The sequence below is a fragment of the Vipera berus genome, assembly GCF_964194415.1.
Source record: "Vipera berus genome assembly, chromosome: 4".
Lineage (NCBI taxonomy): Eukaryota > Metazoa > Chordata > Lepidosauria > Squamata > Viperidae > Vipera > Vipera berus.
The window spans coordinates 56594118-56609155 of record NC_138206.1 but is presented as its reverse complement, the minus strand read 5'-3'; the positions used below and the strand labels follow the sequence as shown (position 1 = coordinate 56609155).

The 15038-nt window shown below is 38.3% G+C and overlaps 1 protein-coding gene across 1 annotated transcript in view; it reads right to left on the bottom strand.

Moving 5' to 3' along the window:
- Positions 1-13791, bottom strand: part of PCP4 (Purkinje cell protein 4) — a 63329-nt gene extending 49538 nt beyond the window's left edge. The window contains exon 1 of the mRNA XM_081327766.1: positions 13715-13791. Coding sequence (XP_081183892.1) covers positions 13715-13723 — 9 coding nt within the window. The 5' untranslated portion in view covers positions 13724-13791. The remainder of the gene's footprint in view (positions 1-13714) is intronic.
- Between the last annotated feature and the right edge of the window lie 1247 nt (positions 13792-15038).

Genomic DNA, 15038 nt, shown 5'->3' with positions numbered 1-15038 from the left:
TAAACAGTATAAAACAGCAATAAAAGTAAAAACACAAAAACTTGGCACCACAGCCATACTTCTCTGATGCCCCCACATTCTCATCGCCACCCTGATCTTGTCCTACCCCAATGCCTGGAGGAAGAGCCAGGTTTTAAGTGCTCTCCGGAATGATAAAAGGGCAGGGGTCTTTCAGAGTTCAAGGTCTCAGGGGGAGGGTGTTCCATAGGGTAGGGACTGCAATGGGAAAAAAATCACACTTCCATAGACACACAAAGAGGTAATGTTTAAGGGAAAGGACTTGAATTGTGCCAACACCAACTGCATGAGACAAATGGTCCCATGCCATCTAGCACCTTAAATTGCACCTGGAAGAAAACTGGGAACTAGTGTGGCTTGCACAACAGATATGTAACAAGGGCAAACCTAAAAACACTCAACATCATGTGTGCTGCTGTATTCTGAAACAGCTATAAATTCCTGGTGGTCTTCAAGAGCAGCCCCAAGTAGAGTGTGCTGTAGTAATCTAAATTAGAAGTTACCAAGTTATGAGTTATGCATGGTTTAGGAGAAAAATGAGGTCAGTGGGAGCGCATCTGCTACTTCATAACATTATCCTTGTCTCTGTAGTAGCATAAGGTCAGTGGGTATACCAAGAATTGTGGGACCATTATAAGAGAGGATCAGCCCAGGTTTTCTAATAGGGAAGTCAGGGATCCAATCCTTCAAGTACTTGTAGTTACAATCTGCCACCCAACTGTAGAGTAATACATCATCACCAAGCTTGCTAATAAGAAGACATATCCTCTATATTCTTAAAGGTAAAGGTAAAGGTTCCCCCGCACATGCGTGCTAGTCGTTAGGTAAACTATAATTGAGAATACTGTAATTTCTGTTCCTATCAGAATAATGGGAATGAAATAGAATTCAAATTATGTGAATACAACAAATTTTGAAGTAAGCCTATTCTTTGGCAGACCCAGATTCAAGGATCCTGGAATCAGAAATATTTCTCCTGTAGAAATTTAATAGTATTTCAAAATGATTTTGCAGACATCTGAAAAGAAAAGGCAATTCCCTGATGTCCCCAACCCCCTTGAAATATTTATCTACATGTGTGGCTATGTGTAATTTCATGGAAATAGAACAACTTATATTGCTACTGCATGTACATTTTGGTAAATACCCTATGCTTCCTTTACAAAGGGTAAGTCAAAAGACATGGTTAGCTGTTCCTGTCCTCCCACATGGAATAGATTGCTGTTATTTCTATCCTATTATAATAAAGGATGTGGTCATTATTCTCATTAGAGTGCAAAAAAGGAACTGGACCCGAATGGCGTATTTTAAATTACAGTATATTTACACTATAAATAATCATATTTTAAAAGCTAACTGGGGAAGGAGCAACTCCTTCAAATTATTTCATACCTGACATTTATCTACCAGAATCAAAAAACTTCTGATAACTTGAGGCCTATCTTCATGTTACCTTTATATAGAATGAAGTTGCAGTGTCATGTACAGCTGCTACATTGCCTACTGTATAATGTTAGAACATAGAAGAACAGAGTTGGAAGTGACATTGGAGATCAACTAGTCCAACTTCCTGCATGAGTAGGAGAACGAACCTATACCATTTCAGACAAGTCTCTTCTTGAAAACTTCTAATGAGGGGACACCCGCAACTTCTGAAGGCAAACTGTTCCACCGGTTAATTGTTCTCACTGTTAGGAAACTTCTCCTTAGTTTTAGGTTGCTTCTCTCATTTCATTTTTTCCTCTCCATCCATTGTTTCTTGTCTTGCCTTCTGGTGCTTTGAAAAATAGGTTGAACCTCTCTTCTTTGTGGCCCTTCAAATACTGGAGCATTGCTATCATATCTCCCCTAGTCCTTTTTGTTGTGTGAAGAGGGAATTTTACTCCTAAGTAGCAGGGATACTACAAGATCAAATGTAACCATTTGTAGTTTGTGATCTTCCTGTCTAAAGGACTACCTATCCCATTGTGAACCTGCCTAGCTGTTAAGGCAATAGGAGAGCTAACCTATGGAGCACTTTTCTTCCCCCCCCCCTTTTAGCATTTCAAAATGTATAACAATGCATCTCTTTTGCCAGGATTTTAATTGTTTAGTTTTGTCTTTTAGTTTATGCTTTTAACTTTTAGATGCTTTGCTTTTTAAAATTTTGTTCACTGCCTTGAGTACTTGTTGGATTACAAAAGCAAGGAATACAAGAAATAAAAAAGGAAACAAGAAAACCCTGTTTGTGAGAGTTGCTGTTCACATAAATACATTTTTCATCATGCATGTTTTTTTGTCTGAGAGCCTAAAGTTAATATATAATTGTTAAGAACAGAGTGAGGTTTGATATGTTTTTCCATATATATGCGTCCTAAACATGAGCAAGACATTAGTGATGTTTGATTAAAATAATGTGTACATCTACATTTTTACTTAAGTGTGGTATTCAAAATTCAGAATGTTCACATCACCATAAAATCTGGTGGTTGGCTGGAGAATTTTGGGAGTTGAACTCCACAGGTCTTAAAGTTGCCAAGGTTGGGGACCCCTGATGTACTTGCAATCCTATGCAGTTCTGTGAATAGGGAAATTACTTCCACTCTTTGATTGATTTCTGTGCATTTAGCTGCCTTGTTTACTGATGTAAAAATGAGAGAAGGTATTATCTGTCTGTTGGGCCTTTCTGTTCTACAAGAGGTGGTAATATTGAGATATCTAAAAACAAACAAATCCCTGTAGGAGACCAGTGAAATATGAATTATATGCCCAAATATAAAATTAGCTGAATAATCAAGAAAAAAAGGTTTAAGGGGTCGATTAAGGCATCAGTTTTACCCAACTTAATATGGCAGAGTATTCCAAAATCTCTCGCTTTCTGAGGAAGCTAGAAGAAGGTGGAGAATGTGTACCCCTTTCTCTATGCAAACTGAGCTTGGTCTCAGGACACCTCCAAAAAACATGAGGCAGATAAAAGACAGAGAGGAAGGAGAAAGTAGTAAAGGGAGGTGAGCTAACTAAAGCTGACAAAGATAGACAACAGAAGAACAAAGGAGAGAAAGGCCAGCTAAACTCAGTCGTGTAGCAGCTTTCACAACAATTATAAACAGAGAAGGAGTGAGGAAAGAGTCGAAGACAACCGGGCAGAGAAAAATTAGGTTCTTTGCCAAATGAGCTCATTACAATTTTCCAGTACAGATTCCAGAGAAATGCAGTTGAAGCCATCCTGGAAGGCTTGGCTAAATCCTTGTAAGGGAGTTCTTTTCAGCAAGCTTCACCAGTTGTAAAATTCTGGCAGCAGCACAACAGCTGCAGCTATTAGTGCTTTCTAAGAAGCACCTAGTAGAAGATTTGAAAAGGGTGGCAAGGCCCAGATAGGCGTTCTCACAATCACATCAGGTCCTCCAAACAGAGAGGATCTTGTGTTGTAGCATGGAGCTTGTACCTGCTATAAATGTTATGCTTCCAAATATCTCATGCTGGGGTACGGCTTTCATTAAACAGGCAAATTTATATCAGAAGTAGGACACGTCTCAGGGTTAAAGGCAGCAGGAAGTGGATTTTTTTTTTAGACCCTAAAAGAAAAAGTATTGGAAGAGGCTATCTTAAGGGATTCAGCTAAGTGCAGTTAGTAGCAATATCCCTCATATATTTAATACTTTTCCCTTTCCGTTTCTCCAAAAATTACAATTCAGTACAGATCTGGGAAAGGTTCTGGGCACACCCAAGGCTCTAGGGCATTGTTTTTCAGCCTAGGCAACTTTAAGATGTGTGGATTTCAAATCCCACGGCTCCCCAGCCAGCATGTTGGTTGGGAAAGTGTTCTGAACACAGCAAGAAATTTTTTGGGGTGTGTGCACTGGACAACAAAGGATAAAGTGCTGAAAATTAATTTTGAGATTAATCTCCAAATCAGAATGACTAGCAGTGTAATTCTTGTTGAATGATAATTATATTCTGTCCAACACCTAACATTTTGAGCCAGTGAATAATGATTATAAAATGGTAAAATACAACCCCAGAACTAAACTGATCACATCATAGGCCTCTGCACAAAGCCTTTCTGCAAAGCCTGGTAAAAAGAGATGCTGAAGTATAAGGGAAAATTCAAAACCTGCTGTGGGGATTGTGCAATGAACTCAGCTGACAGATTCACAGTGAGTACTGAAAAAGGTACAGAGGAAGGGAAAAAGACAGGCATTAGAATAGAAATGATCCTTCAGTGGAAGAAGAGTTTTGCTTTTGTTTTTAAGAAGATTTGAGCTATAAACAGAGAGGAAAGTGAGATTAGAAGATAATTAAATTTTCCAGGCAGCAAATCTAGCTGTTATTTAGTTAAAAGCTGTCTTTCAGAACACTACTGTATATTAATTAATGGCAAACACTTGTCCCCAACAAATGATTTCATATTAATTCCACACCTTTATTAGAGAAAATGATGACCTGAAAGAGAATAGAAGGACTGCTCGTTGTGGTCATAGTTTTGCAGTGGTGGTTGCTAACTTTACTCAACATCTTATTTTCAGCCAATTTTGGAATCTGCCATGCCAAAGGCACTGGGCCTCAAAGAGGAATCTAAAGTTCTGAATACCTGTCATTGCAGAGAAATGAACACCTTTGTTTCAAAAATACCAAGAGCTGCAGCCAACTGAGAGGGATTGTTGTCACCACCAGGTATTACACTGTGGTGAGTCCATGTCCCTTAAGCTCTGTATTCCATTAACAGTCCTTCATTTGTGCTGAAGATAGCTAGAGAGATGGGAGACAGAGCTGGGGTTACAGAACTTATGGTACCAGAAAGTCCTTATGTAAGGAAAATGGTGGGAGGAAGGCTGCGTTTTAAATCTGCTTTCCTGCTACTGCAGGGATATAAAAAGAGCGTAATTGCACAGAGCATTTGCCTTTCATTGTTTAGTGGCATTTTGGAAAAACTTCATAGAACTCCGGATCAGAATGAAAAACTGTTATTCTAACTAAAGTTAGCTCGCTGAAATAGATTATATGCCCGTAGAAAAGAAATACATGTGGCAAGGAAATTGCAGTCGTCAAGGGTCCACTAGTTGCCTACTGTTCTCAGCAGCTTGTCAGTGTCAGTTATCCTGATTCGCAAAGCCAAGCTAAGCAACACAACCATGGGTCTCTCCTCGATAAGGTTGTTTCTGCACTGATGTCTTCCATAGTTCTTTGTTTCACATTATTTTAACTTGGGGGATGGCCCCGTGAGACGTGGGAGGAGAGGCAGACAGATGCGTCTAGAGAAGGCAGATTCTGAAGTGAGACCCTCCCCCTTTCTGCTGCAGTGCCCTGATTGGTAGATAGGGAGGTGCTGAAAGAGAGTGGCAGAGACTAGTGCACCTCCGGAACAATAAAACATCATATGATGGGGCCCCAGAAGAGGTGCAATACCAACAGGATAGGGATAAGAAAAGTAACCTTTATGTCTACTGGATGGATAAAGGTCAGTTTAAGCCAGGATTGGGGGAACGGCTTTTGAATAGCATCCTGTTTCATTCATTCTTTACTGTTTTGAAAATGCTTCTCTTATTATAACAGGAGATAGATTGCGTGCTTTGTGCAAAAGTATCTGATGGATTATTACTTGTGTGGCAGAGGAAGTGTAATGCTACATTTTATTCACAGTTTGTGAAGGCTATATTGCAGGAGGAATAGGGATGGCAATTTTGGAAACTATAAAACATTACAAATGCATCCCTTGTTACCTAGGTGACTGCTGGATATTCAGGGCAATGAAACTCGAATGCCCTCAGGCATGATAAAATTACAGCATCTTTCACAAATGGGGCCACTTTTATTTCAAGCACCATCTGCGTGTATACGTTTACATGTATTCACGATGTTAATAACCTGGATCTTAGCCAATTTATTATGTATAGATTTTCAGAACATTCTTATTAGCCAGAAGAACAGGGGCAAGATCCATCCCTTCAGTATGTCAGAACTTGTTCAAATAGCATTTAATATCAATAAAACTGGGGAGGGGAAGAGGAGGGAAAAAGGTAGCATATAGGAAATAAATTGAAATGCACATAACTTGCTTAATATATTGTCTAATTTTCTCGATGTTTTGAGAAAGCAGTTGCTTGAGAACAGTTCCCAAAGACTGTACCCTCCAAGGGTTTACAATGCAATTTCCATCGTCCTAGTCACCATTGCAAATGAGCTTGCTGGCTAAGGACAAGGCGCATAATTTTTTTTAAAATGTCTGGAGGGCATCAGCTTAAGTAACGTACCATGTGCTCAGAGCCTTGCTTCACTAGCAGTGGAAAAAAACTACTGGAATAATGATGATGCCCTGACTCTCTTTGCTGTCCTGTTTTCTGGCTAGTAGCTGTTTTGTAGAATACAGAACGGCATTACCATGTAGGCAAAAGAAGGCCAGCAAACAAGAGACCAGAAGTTAAAAGCCCTTCATGACATGGATCCAGGTTACCTGAGGAATTGTCTCGTCCCAATTACGTCAAGCCTCACCTGATCAGGCAGGGAGGATATATCACGGATCTTGTTGGTTAAAAGAATCCAACTGACCGGGTCTAGGAAAAGAACCTTCTCTGCTGTTCCCTCTGCCCAACAGAACATCTTGCTCCCTGAGGTGAGGTTGGTCCTCACTCTTCTGGCTTTCTAGAAGAGTGTTAAGACCTGGTTCTGTCAATTGATATGAGGATCCGGTTCTGTCAACCTGCAAGAGTGGCTGGTGGCTTGAGGGAATTCTCCCTGTCATGCATATTTTTGTAAGGGTTTTATAGGTTTTTTTTATTTATAAGTACTCAGTCACTGATGGGTGGTATAATAAATAGAGCACTATTTAAGGCAGAAAGAAGCAAATATTTGGGGAGACGGGGGTTTCACTTAATATTTTGGGGAACATTGAATAATACACTAAATGGGTTAACAAAGCCAAATGGGCAAGGCCATAGCAGGCATTCATGCGGGTGGATGCTTACTCTCTGTTTTGAAGAGTAGCCTATGTGTTGTTACAACAGAATTGAAATACGTAAATGAATAAGCCTTTTAACTAAGGCTAGAAGTCCTTACTTACGGCATATTTGCTTCCCTGTGTGTTATGTGCATTTAGTTGATTAAAGCATCATTTCTTTTTTTTTTAATCTTAAATTATGCTGGTTTGGAGTAGCAAGAGCTTCAGCCCATTGCAATAATCTATTCTTCTCAATGAAAGCACCAAAGGGATCAATATTAATCGCTGCCACTTTATATGCCACTGCTGAATTTTAGTTTTACTTAGCTTCCGGTATTCTACATTACAAAAATGAGTAGCTGAGTGATATTTTTAAACCCACTGGGCACACTAAGCAATCCATTACTATTTTAATTACGGTACTTACTCAATGCAATCATGTTCAGAAAGACAGACTACCTGCATGTCCTGGAACTAAACTAACTTTCTGCTTACTAATGGTGGCTGCCTCTTTCCTTGCTAATTTATCTGGATCCAGTCTGCATAATCACAGAGAAAAGTAGCTGGGGAGAACTCACATACCCAAAGAGGCAAGTTGCAAGAACTGAAGGACAGTCTAAAGCTCAGCAGTGGGCTTCTTCTTAGAATATGGATTTAGCAGAATCCTGTGGCTATGGATAAGATCCCAGCTAGTAGCATAGACCTTGTTGCATCTGATCTGATTCAGACTCTGATCCTATGAGCCAATATCTTGAAAATAAAATTTGTTAAGGGTGTGTATCGAAACAAGAGAAGAAAATCCCATATGAATGAATTTCTGCCTTTGAACTGCATGAATGGATGGTTCATTCTACAAGTCTGTTCCAAGAAAATTCTGCTCATCAAAATTAAAACAAAACAAAACACCATGGACCAACATTCCACGTCTTAAATAAAGAAACAAATTTGGCTTCCCGTCTCTGTGAGATTATTAGCCTTGTGCAAAATCTATGAGATAAACAATACAGTACTAGATTTTTGAAAAACATGCATTAATATCACTCCTAGAGATATTTGCCTTAGTAATAGATTCATTCATTGCTTGTTCCTTTTCTCCCTTTCATCTTTAAAGGCTATAGCTACAGGAAATGAATACAAGAGCTGTTTTTTTGTTTTGTTTTGTTTTTTAAAGGTCAATATTCCCCTGCTTTGCAAATTGCAAGCATAGCAACATTGGATTCTTTGGTTCATTTCCAGGAAAAAAAGTTATCAGAAATAAATCATATATCCAAAACTGTGGTGTTATAAAATAGGAACATTCACTAAGATTTCACTAAGAGCAAGTGGAGATTGAGAGATTTTTTTAAAAAGAAAGAATGGGTGAAAAGGAGGTTAATAAGGAGTTGGATAACTTGTGTAGAAGCTAATGAAAAATATTGCTTTGTCTACTGTATTTTGCATGCACTGAACACACATTTGTTGGAATAAAAATTCAAAACCTGATTGTTGAATGAAGGGAACATTAAAACATTCACATTATATGTCACTAAAAGGGCCTCTGCACCTGCTAGTTCCTTGGTCTCTTTTTCCTACACTTGTTCACACGTAACACTAAGCCTTAACATCACTTATTTGTCTTTTCCTTAGCATGGTTATGTAAACATGCTAAGCTTATAAACCATGGTTTACAATGTGGTTTAATAAATTTTATTTTATTTATTTTAATCCCATTTATATCCCGCCCTTCTCCGAAGACTCAGGGCGGCTTACAATCTAAAGCACAAATCAATGTGCTTAGCAATAGCCTTCATTCTATGTATATGCCTGCTTATTAGGGCTTTCACCCCCCCCCAAGTGACATTATTACAAAGTCAGCTTATTGCCCCCAACAATCTGGGTCCTCATTTTACCTACCTCGGAAGGATGGAAGGCTGAGTCAACCTTGAGCCTGGTGGGATGCGAACCTGCACTAATTGCAGGCAGCTGGTGTTACTTAAGGAGGTATTAGCCCACTGCTCCACCAAGGCTCCACCAATGAACTCTTTGTGGTTGCATCAATAAAAGAGTTGCCTTATCGATAATGTAAATTTAATAAATAAATAAAACAGGATTATTAGAGGACGTAAATGCAATTATTAACTTCAAGGAGGCTAACTAGCAACAGGAATAAGATTTGTTTCTAAGCTCTAACAAATGACTCTAGGCAGTGTTCACAGTCTTTATTGCCAGCATAAACTCTGGGAAGCCTTAGGCTTTTAATCCTCATAATTAAGCTTGTTCAGAAACTTTTATTATAAAAGGTTAAGAACTTAAGCTGCCAGCCTTTCACACGCTGTTGGTGATTTTGTTTTGCCTTGTCCCCACCTTGAAATCATGATAAATTTGCAAAGGTTTATGGAGGAAACAGCTTTGCACATGGAAGAACTCTAAAAGAATCGTAGTATTTTTCCAAAAGCTGCAGAAGGAGAAAACATCAGACTAGATGGGGTTGGATTTTGCCTATCAATACATAATAGCATTTTCTTAGATATTTACCAAAAGGTTCAGAAAAGTCCCTGGACAACAAGAATCACATTACAATATTGGCAGAAGTAGAGAAGACCAACTTCAATGAGGCAATGAGGTCCAAAGTTAATGGAGATTTTCAGGATAATTTTTAAAAACAGACTGCATTTTGCAAATATTTGTTTTGGGGGTGATTTTAATGGTCCTTATGTCAACGTAATAGTATTATCAACATTAGTGAATTATTCTCCCCACAACCAAGTAGATATTTTCTCTTTAGCACCCTTGCATTAGTATTTGCAACTGTAATTATCACATCAATAGCAATAATAAGCTGTCCAAAGGTATAAAATGTATCTCTAAAGGTAAAGGTAAAGGTTCCCCCGCACATGCGTGCTAGTCGTTTCCGACTCTAGGGGTCGGTGCTCATCTCCGTTTCATAGCCGAAGAGCCAGCGTTTGTCCGAGGACGTCTCCGTGGTCATGTGGCCGGCATGACTAGACGCCAAAGGCGCACGGAACGCTGTTACCTTCCCACCGGAGTGGTCCCTATTTTTCTACTTGCATTTTTACGTGCTTTCGAACTGCTAGGTTGGCAGAAGCTGGGACAAGTAACAGGCGCTCACTCTGTTACGCGGCACTCGGGATTCAACCCGCCAAACTGCCGACCTTCCGATCGACAAGCTCAGCGTCCTAACCCACTGAGCCACCGCGTCCCTAAAATGTATCTCTACAACCTCCTTTCTCCATTAATGGAATGATATTTCATGACTATGCTGATGTAGCTATTCTCAAAGCAGTTGTAAAAATGTATGTGGTTACTTATCTTTTTAAATAGTCCTATCAGCAAAACCTGGAAGGGTAAACCTGTCCCAAGTGAAAGCGTAGGCAAAGTGACAACTATAAGATACTTTTTGCTCCCTTTCCTCAACTGGCAGGTCCCCACCCATCTAATAAAGGGATGTCAACTCAAATTATTAAGTGATCTTTAATCTCTGTTTTCCTTCCCTCACCCCACCCACCTTATGTCAGCTGCAGAATTCTTTATCAAACTGGCAAGTACCCCATTTGTCCTAATTATAGCTAGCTATACATCCAAGGCACTATTGAGTTGTACAGCTTGTGTGCACACACGAGGATCAATTGACTAAGTGATGCAGTCAGGAAAGTTATCCCACTCCCAATTTGGGCATCACAGGGTCTTAACTAATTGGCCCTCTTTTGGCTTTAGATTCAGCCCTGTTGACTTTAGAGGGCTCCTATATTGTTTTGAGTTGGGGAGAGGTTCTTTTATCTTAAAATATATTTTAAAATAGAGTCAATATATTGTAAAATACTATTATATTTTTTCTGCTGTTTTTTAAAGTAATTTTGAGGTTTAAATTAAGGTTTAAATTAAATTCAGTCGTTATGAAAATAGAAGTGTATTGACAGATTGGTTATTTATTGTTATATATGTTTAATCCAAAGACTCAGTATGCATTTATTATTTTTTCTTAGCTTCTACCACATTTATCCTTCTGATGGTACAAAGAGGCTGATGGAAGTGTTAAGCTATAAAGTCAGTACAGGCAATGGAACTGAGCCAGCTGCCTTAACTCCATTCTTATGTTACCTTGGCTTATGTTTAGGACTCTGTGCTGAATATGCAAAAAGCAAGCAGTGAAAGATAGATATACAGATATCTATAGGTATACAGATATACACACATAAAAATCTCACTGGATTGTACAGAGACTTTGAAAAATTCTAATACTTTGCAAAATTGTGTGTGTGTGCATGTGATGTGTGTATTAGCTTTATATAGTTATTATTAAAAAGAATAAAGCAAGTTCTGATTTCCTGGACAGCCACTCAACTGCATATATCCTGTCCTTTAAATTTCTTATAATCATACTATTATAATAAATTTCTAGTGAACATTTAAAAAGAAAAGAATACATATCAAATTAACTGACAAAAAAGATAAGAACAAAATAAGGAACATGTTACTATGCTACTCATTTTTTCTACAACCACAGAAGACTAGCAAAATTTATCCCTGTCATAAAGAAATTAAATTAGAGAAATCATTAAATGAAATGAAATAAATGAACTGAAAAGTATTTCTAAAAATCCTAGACTTGGTTGAATGTATAATCACCTCTACTATGAAATCACATCCTTTGGTCCATTCTCTTTCAGCAGTATGGATATCTATTTGGAGACAATATTTTCCTAGCCATATTTGAACTACTACTGGTATGTCTATTAAAGTATGTCAAATTTCTTCTCCTTAAACTTGGAGACACAAAACAAAATTAAAGGTCAGTTCACCAAATTAATATTCTATCAAATGCGTCATCCAAAATGTGTACACACAAAAAGCTCAAATAATTGTAATTATCTCTGAAACTGTTTTTCTTTTTTTCTTTTTTACAACTCCCCCCCCAATTTCTCCTTCACATGGGTTTCTTTTTTCATTTTTGAATAAAAGACAATTACCAAAGGATGTGGTTTTATACTCTGATGGATTTTTCTTAGAACTTTTTTTCAGAATTACAGTAACATTGGATTTCAAAATATCTATAGGATAATGTAAACGTATTGTTGGCACAAAAGATTTGTAAATACTGATTCAGTCTTTAAATGATGTTGAATGACTGGCAAAGGTTGATGCGCTTTTGTTCAGTCTCCCCTATGGCTGATGTAGCCTAAGTTTAGCATTCCAAGTTTAGCAATCTAAGTTTCTTATTATTTTTTTTGCTACAGAGCTATTTTTGGTGTGTGAGAAATTCCACTTTCTGATGAACTGAAGGGGAGAAAGATTTTATCTGAGATGAGCTAAATGCATATTGTAGTGCTGTACTGTGAATGACAATTTTACAAACAGTTGGTGGCACCAGGAACAAAATCAGATTATAACTGTGAACAGGAGAAATCAAATATGGTTTTAAAAGAAACTTTTTTTACTTAAAACAAAAAAAGGACATGAAGCCAGATCAATTAGCCATTTAATTTGCTATATATAAGAAAAGACAGTTTAATGTAATTAAACAAAAACGTTGACCTTTTCAAGTTTATTTATTCAGCTGTATGCATCATGTTCAAAACTGAACAATCTGATCACATGGCACTCTTAACTATGTCCTCAATCAGCCTGTGGCGACCCAGAAGAGGAATTTCTTCAGTCCTAGGGCAGCTCTGTCCCCTGGGATGGACATGCTGCCAGAGCTCCATAAAAAGTAAAGTATTATGCCTACTGAAAAAGCAATATTTCTTTCTCGCCACCATTCATTCTACCCTCTCTTTTTAGACAAAATGGAAGGTAGTCTTCAAAAAATAGATCACGGTATTCCATAACAACACCTGCTTCTGCATTTATATTGTGCGAGGCAAATTTATTGCATGTGGTGGAAAAAAGTTAGGCTCTTGCTCAAAATGACCTTTCCTATAACATGGAAACACCTGTCCAATAGGAAGACTTAGGAGAAATATTATTCTACTAGTACAGCTATCCTGACATTTTCAATCAAGGGCTACTTATGGCTGCCTTGATACTAGAAAACCATTTCATGAAGATAGATACATGGAGGCAGTCACAATTTTCTGCATTTTAAAAGCACAATTGCTACTGATACTCTATCATTGGAAAGCAGTATAAGGTAGGCAGTGGAGAAGCAGGGACAAACAGCATGATTTTCAGACCTACCCCCAAATCACTCTGATTTCTAGCTTTTGTGCAACAGTCTGATTTGACATTTTAAGGATGTGGAACAAGAACCGAAATACATTCTTTCATATCCTCAACATATGATACATACCTAGAGAGCCGTCATTAAAGTATTTCCTAAAAATAAGAAACTAAAGGTCACATCCCCCCCCCCCCGGTGAATTTTTACAAGCTGCAGAATTGATGCTTCCGAGTTTGCAGAAGTTCCTAAGACTAACCCATAGGCAATGCATTTATTTAAGTTTTCATCAATTCATATCTAATCAGAGAAAGTTCTATGGCATTTCACTGAGTTTATTCATAGTTAAACTGGTATAGGGTTAATGTACTAGTGAAGGTTACTTACTGATTTTAAAAGAGTGCATATTAAATAGCTGTACATAACCTACTGTCAGAAAAGTACAGTAAGATGCACACATAACCTTAATAATGGTTTCAAACAATACATTCTTCTCATATTAACATAACTCAACCTTAAAGCCTTCCAAACCTGATTTTTCTGTGTTTAGCCTCATACCGAATTCATGCTTTGTCAGCTATTTCTTCCTCTCTCCCCATCTCCTAAATTAAAAGGATTTCTTCACTCACCTCACTCATGATGATGAGTTTGAAATGAGAGTTAGCCAATTCTCGCTTGCTCAAGGCAGAGCTGCTGGGCTACGAGCACTCTGCACTGTTTCTAGCTTTTCTCTTTAAAAGGGTTGCTTGGAAGCATCACGCTTCCAATAAACCAATAAGGAGCTTTTACCTGCTGAAGCCCCGGGTGTGTATCAAAGAGTTCAAAGGGCCACCTTGTGGTAGGAATAAGAATTGCACCCTTCAAATGACGGGGAAAAGAAAGAAGCTGCCACAGAACGCAGATGTCAGAGCTAGGAAAAGAGAACTGCGAAGGTGGAAGATGAAGTCTCTTATTATTCACTGATAGAAATCATATGTGTGAGAATCATAAAAGCAGAACGTTACCCAGTTCATTAGAACTCATGCCAAAATACATCCCAAGTTTTACATGTTTTCCCTAAGAGAAATTCCTGTGCCTTGAACATCTGCAAAGTGCAGCTGGTGATACTTCATTTCGTATAAAGAAAACATGAACATGAACAGTTTGAATAGAAATCCTGAACTGGAAACTGAGAGGGGGAAAAAACCTGGCCGGAAGTTTATCTGTCTGCTAAAATAAACATCCAAAGTCAGAGCCAGAGGCGGGGGGGGGGGGATCAACTGTACTGTTTCCAAGCACAACACACATGTACACAAACACACACAGTGATCAAATCTGTTACCAGAAAAAGACTTAGAATTAGCATTTCACATGCTTGAGTAATTGTCAAGTCTCCAGCAGCTGGGTTATCTGGATTCCAGTTAAGCTTTCTGGATTCCTGCTACCAGTTCTCTGATTGGCTGGAATAAATCATGGGGGGAAATTGAGGGAGCACCAGATTAGGAAAACAATCCCAAACAGATTTTGGAAAAATTGAATATCTGTCACCAAAATATTGATTTCTTCTATACTTTTCAATTGAGAACTGAAGTACTTGTAACAGCTCTAAATAATTATATTTTGAAATATGGTTTCAATGTAGTTCTCCACTATATCTTGCAACCTCTTGAATCCCCATGGACTTTTTGTACACATCAGCCCAATATTTCTCATCCTGGTTGCTGATTGAAGCTCCTGAGAGTTGTTGGACCGTAAGGACCCAACCTGTATATATTTAGCTACCAAGCCAACTGAGATTTGGCATATGTGATAAATTTATGGATCATGGAAACATCTCTTTTTTTCCTCAGTTGACATGATTTCCTACAATTCTCCCTCTTTATGCATTCCACTACCATGCTTGACTATGGGAAGAGTCTCCCACCGCCTGTAAGGGAACTTGCAGGAGATGGAGGAGTTGAAATTCTTCCCACC